General features: G+C 59.7%; 1 protein-coding gene across 2 annotated transcripts in view; it reads right to left on the bottom strand.

Annotated features, from left to right (window-relative positions):
* Positions 1–621: 621 nt before the first annotated feature.
* The window catches only part of TWF2 (twinfilin actin binding protein 2), a 23,598-nt gene continuing 10,956 nt past the window's right edge, over positions 622–13,263 (bottom strand). Inside the window, exons 3-10 of one of the 2 annotated variants that reach the window (XM_075432957.1) lie at positions 10,606–10,784; positions 9,138–9,233; positions 8,232–8,336; positions 4,314–4,346; positions 2,950–3,075; positions 2,717–2,867; positions 2,166–2,287; positions 622–1,995 (exon numbers count right to left, since the gene is read on the bottom strand). In XM_075432957.1, coding sequence (XP_075289072.1) covers positions 1,828–1,995; positions 2,166–2,287; positions 2,717–2,867; positions 2,950–3,075; positions 4,314–4,346; positions 8,232–8,336; positions 9,138–9,233; positions 10,606–10,784 — 980 coding nt within the window. In that variant the 3' untranslated portion in view covers positions 622–1,827. The remainder of the gene's footprint in view (positions 1,996–2,165; positions 2,288–2,716; positions 2,868–2,949; positions 3,076–4,313; positions 4,347–8,231; positions 8,337–9,137; positions 9,234–10,605; positions 10,785–13,263) is intronic. The other variant, XM_075432958.1, reaches the window with a different exon arrangement.

Genomic DNA, 13,263 nt, shown 5'->3' with positions numbered 1-13,263 from the left:
CAGTGGCTTTTGGTGGCTGCATCACAAGCCAGGATGTGCTTCCCTGCTTCTCCATCAGGACCCGCTGTCGGGAAACTCAGACACCGCAGCCGAGCTGGAGTTAGGTTTTGGCTGTGGGCCCGTCTTTGGATGCTGAAGAGCTCTGGCAGGATGGCTGCTCCCTGCAGAGGGAGGTGCAGGGTCCGGCTCCCTTCCCAGGAGCCTGGAAAACGCTGCCTTGCCATGGGTGACGAGTGGGACGGACTGGGATGCAGGCAGACCCCATCGCCTTCCGACCCTTCTCCTGGCCCAGCATCATCCCGCATTCCCTCGCCATCACCATGAGGGATTCACCCCAGCCAAGAAAACAGCCGCAGGCAGCGGCATTAGAAGCAGGATGCTGCCTCCCAGAGCCAGCTCCAGCTACCGCTGCAGGGGTCCCACGTTGAACTGTTGAAGGGCTGTCCCAGACCCCCCCATTAAAGCATAAATGTCCTTGGGAGTGTCGAGGGCTGGATGTGGCCCCAGCAGGCAGGCTGTGATGGCTGCTGACTCCCACCTAGCGATGTCCAAGCAATTTGCTTTGCAGCTTCAGTGCCTGCTGAATGCCCAAACCTGGGGAACCTCCAAAGAGCAGCAGACTGTTTTAAAAATACTTTATTCTTTAGAAAATACAGCGTTCAGTACAGTGTGCTCTGCTCCCCCCAGCTTCAACCTCCCGACCGCCCGCTCCCGCTCTGCCGAGGCCAAGGCAACGTCGGCACGTTCGCCAGGGCAGCAGGGAAGTGGAGGGCAGGTTTCACCGACCCCGTTTCCATCTTCCCGGGGAGGCTCTCGAGCCCTCACTGGTAGCCAGCAGCAAGGTACTCTCCCCCCAGACCCCCAGTGAAGCCTAATTCGCAGCGCCACGCTCGGCCCCGGGAGCTGGGGACAGCCCTCGGTGGCTGGCGACGTCCCCAGGGAGGGGACACGCTTCCCGGCACGAGGATTTGGGGTAGCCCATGTGATTTTTAAGACATGGGGCTGGCCCAGACCAGAGAGCCGGCAACAAACCAGGGGGGTGATGGTGGGGGCTGGGGTAGGTGGAGGGGGGGACCAGAGCTCAGGGCCCCCCAGCTCCCTTCCTAAACAGGGCTGTAACAGCTCCCTCCGAGGGAAAAAGCCTTAATCAGGGACAGTTCAAAAGGGGGATGCAAACATCACCAAAAGGCAGAATGACCTTTTTTCCAGGGCCAGGCTGAGCTCAGGTCCTGGGAGGGAGGGAGGAAACTTCCTCCTCCCCAGGGACAAACTCCTGCCAGCAAATCCCACCCCGCAGGGAGGGGTCCTGAGGGGGTGCAGGATCGCTCCAGGCCTGGGGCAGAGGGGCCGTGCACACCGAGAGAGGGACAGAGGAGCAAAATCTGGGGGCTGGGGAGCAGGGAAAGAAGCCTCTTCTCTTTTCAACTAGGAATCCCCAGCACCACCCCCTTCCCTTTGCATAGAGCAGCTTGCAGGCAAGCGTGTCCTTCAGTCACCCAGGGACACCGAGATCAGCGTCTGTGACCCCGGGGGCACAGGAGCAAGGCTGGGGGACACAATCCTGCTGCTCCCATCCTCCTTCAGCAGCCCCAGGGCTTGCACAAGGATAGAGGGAAAAGAAACACCGAGAACCCCGGACCTTCCCCATCGCTCCACCCCCCAGGTGCAAGAAGCCATCCTGACATTTAAAAAAAGGAATGAAATAGGAAAAAAAAGAAGGGGGAAGAAAAAACAGCTGAGATGGAGGGAAAGATCCCCAGGTCAGCAGAGAGGAAGCCGGGAAGCGCCGCGGGGATGCTGTCCGTTCACCGCCCGGTCCTGCGGGATCTAACTGTCCTCGCCGTTCTCGCCCGGCCCCTTGATCAGCCGCTTCTGTCCCCGCTTCCCCACGGGCCCCTTGGGCTTGGCGAAGGCCTGCTTGAAGGCGTGCTGCTTCGGGTGCACCTCCTCGTAGAGGAACTCTGCCGTCAGCTCGGCTCCGTCGTCGATCTCGATCTGCACCCGGGAGCGGCGAGGGAGGTTAGCGGGGTCTCAACACCCACCTTTGGGGCACCCAGCTCCCCCCTTGAGCCCACCACAGGGCTGGACCAAGGCTGTAGCACGTTTCCTTGCAGATGCCCGGCACAGGTCTCTGCTCCATCACCTCTGGGTGGGCTCGCACTTACCTTCTTGGCTATCTCCAGGCAAAACTCCTGCTCCACAGTGTCCAGCAACCGGCTCTTGCAGCTGGAGTAGAGCATGCGCTCCTTGATGCTGCACTTGTACCCGGGCATGGAGTAGATAAAGACTGCGAGAAGAGAGCAGGGCTCGTGGTGCTGCCCGGGCTCATGGCCAGGGAGCACCAGGCAGCTGCCTCCCAGCCCGACCATGGCTTTTCCAGCCCTGAGAGTCCCAGTCTACCCAGTGACAGCAGGCGAGCCATCCCACCCATCACCCCTCCCCAGACCTTCCCCGGCTCTAGTACACCTGCAACACAACGGCTGCACAAATCCTCCACGGCAGCACCTGGAGAGCCCTGCACCACACAGGGCAGCTTCGTTCTGCACCAAGGAACTGGCCAGCAGCACCCACCACAGGAAGACAGCAAGCGGGAACTGACTCAGGGTCTCCTGCCGCACCACCTCCATCCCCGCTTGCTTCCCACACAAGCAATGGTCCAGGGAGAGCAGGGACCAGCGTGGGCTCTAACCAGCCGCCCCGGTGCCAGGACACTCACCGACAGACTCCAGGTAGTCTCCCTCGTGTGAGTGTTTGTAGAGGAAGAAATGGTAGCGAGCTGAGTCCTGAGGGATCCTCTTGGGCAGGTCAGCGATCTCCGTGGGGCTCGTGTGCACCAGGTCGATGGTCTCCCGCTCCAGATCCAGCTTCTGATGGACAAGAGGGGGATGTGGCAGCAGATGGGGGTGAGAGGCAGCAGCCAGCGGCAGGGGAGCTGCGCGAGGGACCTACCAGCTGGATGTAGTTGATTTTCTTCTGCTTGAGCGCCTGGATGGCTTGCTGAGCATCCAGCTGCAGCGGGAAGGCCAGGCCCTGCAGGGTCTGGTGCTTGCTCTCCACGCTGATCTCTGTCTTCACCTGGGGATGAAGACACCGCGAGCATCAGGGCAGAGAGCGGCAAAGGGTGGGGAGGGGAGAGAAGGGAAAACCGGCCAGTGCCATGGCAAAAGGCTTCTCGTCCAAGGAGCTGCCTGACGACCCGGCTCACGGGGACCGCAGCATTAAACCACCGAGAAGTCAGCCAGGCTCAGGGCAGCGATGCTCATCACCGCACCGCCGCTCTGGGAGATCACCCGGCCCCAGCCATGCACCCCCGCGGCCCCGCTTCACTCTCGGCAAAGACCATCTTGGAACTGGTGTTTCCCAGCGAGTCCCTGGCCAACGCCGGTGCGTGCTCGTCTCCGATCATCTCCGACTGCAGCCCGCAGGTGATGGCGGGATCCCTGGAATCACAGCGTACGGCTGCACGGGTGCCCGCCAGAGGGGAGGGCAAGCCCCTCCTCGGTGGGTTTGACTGCAGCAGACGGGTAGCCCCTCCGACACCGGAGCTGGGAAATTAGAGATCCACAGCTCGGAAAGATCCTGGCCGCCATTTTCCCTCCAACCCCGCTAGGCAGAGGCTGCTGCCCGCACCCCAGGCAAACCCTCTGCTTCAAAGGAGACCGAACCCCACTTCAAGGAGGGAAGAGAAAGAGATTGTGGAGGCATCGCATCGCCCTGGGTGCCTCCATCCAGCTGCAGCGGGAGTCCCCGACCAGGACCGGAGGGTGCCGTGGGCTGGCGGCGGGGAAGAGAAGGACACGGCAGGCGCAGCATACCTCCTCGGGGCCGGGGTACTCTACCAGCGATGGGCAGCAGCAACAGCCCCCCACCATCTGCCACAGAATACAGGGAGACGGCGTCACCCCGACGGCGGAGGAGCCCTCCACAACCCCCCCTGGATAAACAGTCCAGCAACACTAACCCAGGTGCTCTGCAGCGAGCGTGGGTCCCTTTCCTTTGGGATCAGTTTGGGGGATTTTAGATAAAGACAGTCCAGCCTATTTTTTTTAATTCTTTTCCCTCCCCCTGATAGAGTAAAGGAAGAAAAATCAAAGCATGCCAAGAGCAAGGCAGGAGGTTTAGCTCACGTCTCAAAGCCAGCTCGGCAGCGCCGACGCGGATCTCGTTACAAGGCTGCTCTTCGTTACAGCAGCCCCGTGCGGTACCCACACCCCAGGGGGGAGATGATGGACCCGAGGGCCCAGAGCAGAGCATGCAGAAAAACACCACCGGCAGAAGGAAAAACCGGGCATCAAGCGGGCAGAACAGCCTACCATCTCGGTGCTCGAGTCCTGGGAACGGGAATCCTGCCAGCGTGGGGAAAGGAGACACACGGTCAACGGCACCCCGTGCGGGCACGGAGGGGGGGTCTCGTGTGAAACGAGAAGGGGAAGGGGGACACGGGGACATGGCGGGAGGATGGAGGCGTACCATCCCTCTGCTGGAGGCCAGGGAAGGCAGGTCCTGGCAGCGCGGGCAGGGAGAGCGGCAAGAAACGACACGGGAGGCACCAGCGCTGGGGAGGAGCGGGAGGGAGAGCCCCGGCCCCGAGCCCTGCCAGCCCCGCACGCATCTCTGCCGACGTCCCCGCACAGAGCCCGTCCCTGCCCCATCTCCTGGCAGCTCCCCAGCCAGGGTGGCCCCAACACAGGGTCTGGAGGAGCTCCAGCACTCACAGCAATAGATTTTGGCCTATCACCTGCCAAACAGCATGTGCTAAAGATTTTTGGGGAAAAAAAGCCCAAGCCTCTATTCATACCAAACATCCTGAAGGACAAATAGGGTGTAAATGTGCAGCTCTAGGGAAATAACTGCTCAAGAGACATCCAGTGCCGGGCGGGCAGGAGGTCTGGCTGACCTCCGAGCTCTGCTGTCCTACCGTCCCCCCGGGTGCCATGGCACCAGCAAGGGGTTCAGAGGATGCACAAAAGCTCACCTGGTCCTACCCTGTGGAGAGGTGCGGTGCAAGGACTTTACCACTGCCAACAGCTCCAGATCCTCATCTTTCTCCCCGGTAAATGCAAAGAGGCTGGGAGGGTCACAGCGGGACCAGAGAGACTTCAAGCTGCGACACGAAGCACACTGACGTCCAAAACGCCAAGAGGTGGAAAGCTGTGCTAGCAACGTTAACTGCCCCATATACCTCTGTATTTTCTACTCCTTCCCTTTTCAAAAGCATCACAAACTGGCTCACTGAAACAGTCCCCAGGGCACAGCCCAGGAGCCATGCATGGGACTGCAGAGCATGTGCCGCATCTCACCACCCCAGCCCTGGGCTTGCCTGGGGGGTTATTTTATCTCCTTTTCTTAAGGTTAGCTTCCCCCCACCCCTTCCCTCGTTGCTGGGATCGTGCTTACCTCAGCTAAGAGCATTTCTCTGTCTTACGGTGAAACCTTCACAGGGGGCACTTCTGGCAAAGCCCCTGCTTTACCCACCCACCACACCGCGGGGCACCTACGAATGACACCCCCTCACACGCTGCAGCGGCACAGCGACTTCTATTTGCTCTTCCTTCTTCTGCCTCATCCCTCAGCTCCTTCCTCTCCCCCGCGGCCCCACCGCTGCGGTACGCCTGGCTCCCCTCCGCGCTGCCGAGCCTGCCATGCTTCCAGGACTTCCCGCTTGTGGGTGTCCAGGTGGCCCAACGCCAAATTCAGAGCCATTTCTTAGCCCACGGTCTGCTGACACTTTCCAGCTCAGTAAAGTTGGCAATGCATTTCCAGCTATTTAAAATACAAATATAAAAAGCAAATGGCAAATTTTTGTGAGCTCCTACCCAGCTACCAAGAACGAGCATAGCTCACGACGTCGCTCCTGTCCATCCAGTCCTCAAAGAACAGGGGAAGCCTGGCTCATGCAGCCTAAAACCTGCTCTGCCAAAGGCTGGGCACCCTCCCAGGGGACGAGCAAACCCGAGTCCTTCCTGTCTCAGTGTAAAAAGCTGCTGTGCCAGCCCTGAAGCCGCTGCCATGCAGCCATCACCTCTCCCCTCCTGCTTTGCTGCTGCCCTTCCCATCCCACCCCTTCTTCCCACTCATTCGGTGGTCGAGGAGGATCCTGGGGAGCTTCCGCCGCCCCAGAAACGCGGCCACCTTTGGGGTGAAGACTGCAAGCCTGCTCGGCGTCTCGGAGGGCCGTGCACCAGCAGCGTCAGAGGAGCGGAGCTGCACCACCCGCAGCGGCTCCAGGCGAGGGGCACAGCAAAGCACTTGCAAGCTGGTGGCTTTTAGAGAAACAACGTCGCCTGTGTCCCTTCCAAAGATCGCAGCGGATCGGCTGCACCCCGGGGGACGCACAGGGTGCTGAGCTGCGAGCGGGGGCACGGGCAGGCACGCAGCAGCGCAGAGGTCAGGGCTTGCCACGGGGCTGCTTCCCAGGTCGCTGCCAGCCCCGACCGCTCGCTCCCACACGCTGGATCTGCTCCCCCAAATGAAGGAACCGCAACGTGCGCGCGTGCCAGGACCCCGCAGTCTGTGCACAGCGTGCAACGCATGCCAGGACCCTGTGAGCCCGCAAGCTACGTGCGGGGCTGGAGGCACCGCCGCCCTGAGCGGGCTGCTACAGACCGAGGGCTGCTCCCATACAGCTCCTCTCAACGAAAGCCCTCTGCCTTGTGCAGCTCCAGAAACTCGCTCGAAGCTGCGTTTACAGAGTCGTGATTTTTCCCCACTGTGGGGAGGCGAGCTGGCACCGCACGCTGAGCTGAACGCCCACCACCTCCTGCTCCACGCCCGCAGCCCAGCGGGCACAGCTCCGCACCAGTGCGGAGACCCTTCAGCACACCCCGCCCTCGTCCGCTTCCCACCTTTAAATCCACGGGCAAAAAAACATCAATTTTCCTCTCTTTCTAAATGGCAGTGACCGCTCCCCACGGCTCAGGCTGACACAGGGGGATGGCGCACCTTTAAATTAACCCCCAACCAGATCACCCAGGAGCTGCGTCTCGCAAAGGCGAGGCTGGGAAGCAGCGCATGGCAGATCAACCAGAAAACAAGAGCCACAAGCACCACTCACCACTTGACCCTGCAAGACACAGCCCCCGAAACTACTTAATCCGGCAGCACTGGCCAGCCAAGGTGACGGCACAGGCAGCCAAAGGTGCCAAACGAGCCGCAGAGCCACCATCAGCATCCACCTCTCTCTTCTCCAAGCGTGGGCATCACCTTGGATCCTCCAGCACAGGTCCTGCCCAGGCCCGCCAGGCTGGGAGGTCGGATAGCCACGCCAAGACCCATGCGGTGGAGACCACCCCTTGGTGGTATCTCCCAAAGGCCCCTCAACTCCACAGCCCCCAGACCTGCTCCAGCAGACGGAAACCTCCTGCCTCATCTTTTGCCGTTAATTAATGCCATCAGGCTGATTGGCTTCACAACTCCCAGGCATGTTCTGATCCACCCACGAGCCTCACAGCCCTAGCACAGGCAGAAGAGAGAGGGATGCTCCTCTGGAGGGGAAGGCTTTCCACAGCATCCAAGTGAAATCCCCCAACCCAACAAAATCCTGCTTCCAGGTGGTTTTCCCACCCAGCGAGCCGATCCCCTCCCCTGCCGCAGTGTTTCACAGCACCACGGAGGTTGGCACGAGTGCCACGAGACGTCAGCAGGCAAGCAATGGCGTTACAGCCCTGTCTGCCCCCAACCCTACCCTGCGCCACTTCCAGAGCTTTTTCCAGCAGAGAAGCCCCCAGATTTAGGCTAAGATCTGTATTTATTGGGACAGCATGCCTCATATTAATAGCCACAGAGGAAGAGTATGGGAGAGGACGCTGCTGCAGCCCAAAGATAAGCCTGAACTCTTCCTGCCGACCCCCACAACTTCATACCCAGCTCTGGCTTTTGCCCCAGTACCTAGAGGTTAGAGACCACTGCCTGCTTCCAGCCTTGAGCCGCCTTCTGACCACAAACTACACCAAGCAAACAGAGCCCTGAGCTCAAGCCCTAGCAAGGGAAAAAAAAATAATAGTCTCTAAATTCCTCTTTTTGCCACCAATTTGACCATGAGGATGCTCAATCCACCTGGGCAAGGGCAGGAACAGGTTAAACCACAGAGGTACCAGAGAGCAGAGAGAAAACAAGCCTTTTAGCTGGATGCTTGCTCCCACACCTCCAGCAGCAAGCACATCCCTGCATCCTGAAACCCTGCGCGCCCCGAGGGTCTCGGGCTCCTTCTCCCCAGGCCGTCAGACACCCACCTCGTTGATGCGGATCTGCTGGAGCTCCTGCTCAGCTGCGGTCAGCGGGGCCGGGGCGGAGCAGGAGGACACGTGCTTTTGGTAACCGCTCAGTGACACGTCCTCCTGCGGGCAGAGGGACGGGGGAAGCATCAGGGGTGGCTCCCGCTGCAGGGCTGGATGCACCCCCAGCCTTGAGGCTAGGTCTGAGCTACCCAGAGCATCTTGGGAAGTCTCTCCTTACCAGGAGGATCAACCCGAGCAGCGCTCTCGGACACCTCCATGCAAACCCCCTGCTTGATTTTAAACAGTGCTCGTGGCTGCCCGTGCCCGTTCAGACCACCCTGCCCGGACACCCACAGCTGCAGCAGCGTGGCTGCTCCGGCTGATCAACTGAGCTCATGAGCACGGAAGCGAGGGAAAGACAGGGACCATCGCCCGGGAGCAGCGGAGAGGGGCCCTGGAGCAGGAGGGCAGCAGAGGGGACGCTCCCTGGCTCCCACCGGCACCAGAAGCCCCGGAGGGGAATGATGCCCGGGCAGCCCTGGCTGTGCAGCTGCCTCCACGAAAGGCCCACGGAAGAGCAGGAGAACCCTGCAGAGCGCTGCCGGCTGACGCTCTCGCTGCTGGAGAGACACTGCCACCACCTGGCACTTCTTTTCCCCGCTCTCAGTAAAGCTCTGGATCTCCTGGGAGCCTTCCCCTCACCTCTTTCATGGTCTCCATCACAGACTGACCGCAGCCGTGCGGGCAGGAGAAAGCAGCAGCGGCCACTCAGGAGATTCAGCCAGTGCAGGGACAAACCTCTGTGCTGTCCCCCCCAAACGCCAGCACCCCACGTCCCACCCGGCTTCGGCGCCGAGCCCGGGCTAGTCAGCCAAAGCTCAGGGTTGACCCCAAAAGGCTGCCCAGGAACCACCACTGTACCTTCACCGTTCCAAACATCTCGTCCTTTATGTGCCCCCCACCAAACTCCTTCTTCACCGTCGCTCTGGTAGCGGCGTAGAGCATCTTCAGCCGGACCTGTGTGAGGAGGGAGGTGGCAAGCGTGGTCAGAGAGGAGCATCCCGCACGGCGGGACCGGGGAGCAGCACCTCCACAGCCACTGCCCCACCACCCGCCCCGCAAACCTCAGCCCTCCCTGCGAGCAGCCACCTTGTTTCTCCCCAGGCTGATTCGCAGCCGCAGCAGCTCCGCGTAGGGAGCAGCCAGGAGAACCCAGCAGCCTCATCCCAGGACTGCCGGCCCACGGCGCAGCCTCGCCAAGCACTGCCTGCGATCCGCCGCTCCGTGCTGCGCTCGGCTTTCCCGCCCCTGAGCTCCAGCGCGTCATCTCTCACCCGCGCCTCGGCAGGAGGAGGCACGAATACTGCTGGAGTCACCTGAAAAGGACTTCTGCCCTTTGGCACTTCTTTAGCATCGCTCTGGAAAACGCAGGGAAGAGCTTTGACAAGTGCTCCCTGGCGCACCGTTCTCTTACAGCAAGACCCTCCGGAGTTTGTTGAGATATATTTAAAACGTATAATTATTATAACACACTATTATATACACATATTTACATGTACATACATACATGTGTACACACACATAAAAATCATATATACATTATATATTTGTAAATGTGTGTGTATACATCTATGTGTGTATATATAATATATATTTGTTAGATATAGCTCAAACTGTGGGGAGTCTTTTTATATATTCACAATACATGAAATAATATATAATATGTGTTTTAACAAATATATACAGCAGTACATCTCGGGCCTGCCGAAAGCCTGCTATGGAGACATGCTCAACACGACGACGTTTTCCAAGCCGTATCGCCGCCATCCTCCAGACCAGCTCCCACCCAACCGGCCCTTCTGCACCCACTCTCTCAGCAGGTGTCAACGCCGGCCCGGCCGCACGCGGCTCCAAGGGAACCAGCCTGCCCGGCCCTTTTTAAGGCTGATTTTGGAGCCGGGCCAGCAGCCGCTCTGCGTCAGCCCTCGAGCGGAGCGGGGCCAGGCCGGACGCATGGCCCAGTGCGTCAGTGCCAGCACCAGCTCCTCCCAGCAATGCTTTTGGCCGGAGTCATGGACATCTCCACCCCGTCCCCGTGGTCTCCATACCACTCCCTTCCCTACACCCCAGTCCCTCCACCTCCTCCCGCAGTGCTGCAAAGAGGACAGAGATGAGCTCCACTGTATCTTACTGTGTCTGAAAGCACGCCCCCATCCCCGAAGCAGTCTCCACTTCTTAACCTAGGTATGGCAGTGGACGGTGTGAACGCTCCTCCTCAGGCCCAGCACGCAGTCAGCTTGGCCAACACCCCCCTCCAGCTTCCCCCTCCACCTCCCAGGGCGCGTCCGTGTCCCCGCACTGGGGTGTCACAGCCCGGCGTGGTGCTCACCGGGGAGCTGTCAGGGGACCAGGAGATGAAGAGCCACTCGTAGCCCTGGGCGTTCTGGCTGTCCAGGCGGTACAGCACGTAGCACGGCTGCTGCTCATCCAGCAAGGGAAGCACGAAGGCATCGTAGTCAGCGTCCCAGCGCCGGGACAGCTCTTTGTGGGCTCCCAGCACAAGCTGTTCTGGAAGGAGAAGAGGGAAAATCTGGTGTTAGAAGAAGACAAGGCTTAGCTCACCTTGCCAGATCACGGGACGGTTCGTCTAAGGGCTTGCCACAGCTCCACTGCCAACAATGATTCTGTCCTGCAGAAAATCAAACAAAGGTCTTGAACCACATACACAAATGTACACCCTCAGGGGTGACCCCCCTGGAGAAGCCGTCAGGGCTGCGGCCACAGCGGAGGGGGTGGTTTTCTACCAGCATCCCACTGCCTTCTGTCCAAGCACTTGGTCTCCCGTGGTCTCCTCTCCAGTGAGCATCCACAGGCTCCTTCCGCTCTGCTCCCTCCAGCCATGTAGACTCCAGTCATCCCTCCTTGCTCACAGAGAAATGAGAGACCTTCTCCATCCCATGTGGACCAGCTCCAAGGCCACTAGAACACCCCTACCAGGGGCACAAAGAACGACCTAGACTTGGGGTGCTGAGAAACATAAAGGTCCCGTAGCAAAAGCCAGGACGATGAGCCAAAGCTGCTCTCATCAGATTCCCCATAACCTCAGATGGACCAAAATCAGAGCTAACCCCTGAAGCCTGTGTCCGTGGGGACCAGGGATGTCCCAGCGACCTCATCCTGGGGGGGACCATGCTGCCATGAAAGCCCCAGCCTCTGGAAGCAACCTACATATTTCACACACGTGGTAGCGTCTCATGTATCTGGAGGGTATTTTTTTCAGCTGCTACGCAAGTGGTGGGGGGGCTGGCAACCCCGTGAGCCCGGCAGAGCTCGGCTGGGATTTAAACACTGGTGCAGGCACCACAGGCACATGAAAAACCCCACTGTGAGGATCAGAACAAGCTTTGGGATGGCTGGATAGAAAAGCAACAGCGCTGGAGACGATCAGCTGGTTGCTGGAAAACAACCTGTATTTTTATTGTGTTTTAGATGCAAGGTCAGGGTGCAGATGTCAGGACTCAGAACAAGATGCAGGAAAATACAGAGGTGCCAAAGCAAAATGAGTTTGGGCTTTGGACAACTGGCAGTTGAGAGGATGCTCAGCCCGGCACATGACCTGCCTGGACCTCTGCCCATGGCCCCGCTGCCCACCAGGAGCTGGGAAGCCCCCTGGCTTTGATTGCTTTTCCAGCCCTCTCCCTCCCATCCAGCTCAGCAGCTCCAAATCCCACAGCAGGAAAGCTTTTAAGGAAAACAGCAGAGGAATAAAGGGTTTGGGGTGAGTTACTCTCACCCCCCGTTTCCACATGAGCAGGGCATTCCCCCACCGGCAGCAGCTCATCCTTCTCTGCCCAACGCCACCCTGCCACGGCATCAGCCATCGCATGCCGATGTGTGCGAGGGGCACGTGCTACTGGCACAGTAACAACGACAGTAGAGAAAACAGTGCTGAAAATACTTTACCTTCAGCAAAACTACCTGTTTGGAGAAAGAGAACCACAAAAACCTCACTGTACCCCTACAATGCACATAAAAAAGCCTTGCAAATGGATTTGTGCATCGCAAAGACCTGGGATCCCAAAGAGACTGCAAAGAATTTTGCCCGGCCAAACCCACTGGCAGCTCACGGGTGTCTCCGCCGCCAAACATCCCGACACCTCGCCATCGGTGCCGAGTCACTCCGGGCTATTCCAGGGCTGCGCCCAAGCCAGACCCTGGCCGTGCCGCTGCGAGCCAGCAGCCTCCAGCTCTTCCCTGGGCTGGAGGAGCTGCTTCTTCCCCTGCCTCCCACTGGGCTCTTTGCAGTTCAGCTCAACCCATTCAGGGCCAAATTTTCCTCCTCAGGAAGCACCGGGAAAGGAAAACCCGGAGCAGCCGCCCTTCAGCAAAACATCGTCATCCGCGCCGGCTATTTCAGGCTCCGTTTCTGCAGGGTGCTGCTGCTGGAAAGCGCACAGCCGGGCGCGTTTCTGGCCCCCGAGGTGCCCCAGCTCCCGGCCGCGGGCAGGCTGCCTTCCTCCGGAATGCCCCTACAAGGCAGCCCTGCCGAGCTCTGCCAGGCACCGTGGGCCAACAGCGCAGGAGCTGCGAGCCTGCAAAGCTCGGTGCACAACATCCCCTATGTGCAAAGCAACACACCCGACGGGGAAGGCCGCAAAGCCAGTCTTGTCCAGAAACCTGGTGACGGTAAGGAGCACAGCATCACCTAAAACCGTGTTGGACCACAAGTAGTTCTCATGCCGGGAAAGCATTGCTGAGCCTCGGTGCGCAAGCTGCTCCTTCCCACACACCTTCTCCATCCAGCCCTGGCTTCTCCTAGCCGGCCCCCAAAGGCAACATCAGCTCAAAGAGCTCCCAAGAGCATCTGCCATCAGGCTCCCTGCACCGCCTTCCTCGCCTTCCACCCGCCGCTGCCTGCTCAGACATGCCCCAAGACTAACGCCCCATAGGGCAGAAGGTTCTCTGGGCTGGAGGCTCCTCTTCCACATCCCCTGTGCAGGGCAGCTGGCATGTCCTCCCCAGCCGGCTTGGGACACGTCCCTTCCAG

This window comes from Opisthocomus hoazin, chromosome 11 (genome assembly GCF_030867145.1).
Source record: "Opisthocomus hoazin isolate bOpiHoa1 chromosome 11, bOpiHoa1.hap1, whole genome shotgun sequence".
NCBI classification, from domain to species: domain Eukaryota; kingdom Metazoa; phylum Chordata; class Aves; order Opisthocomiformes; family Opisthocomidae; genus Opisthocomus; species Opisthocomus hoazin.
Note: the sequence above shows the minus strand (reverse complement) of the source record. Positions and strands in the feature narration are given on the sequence as shown.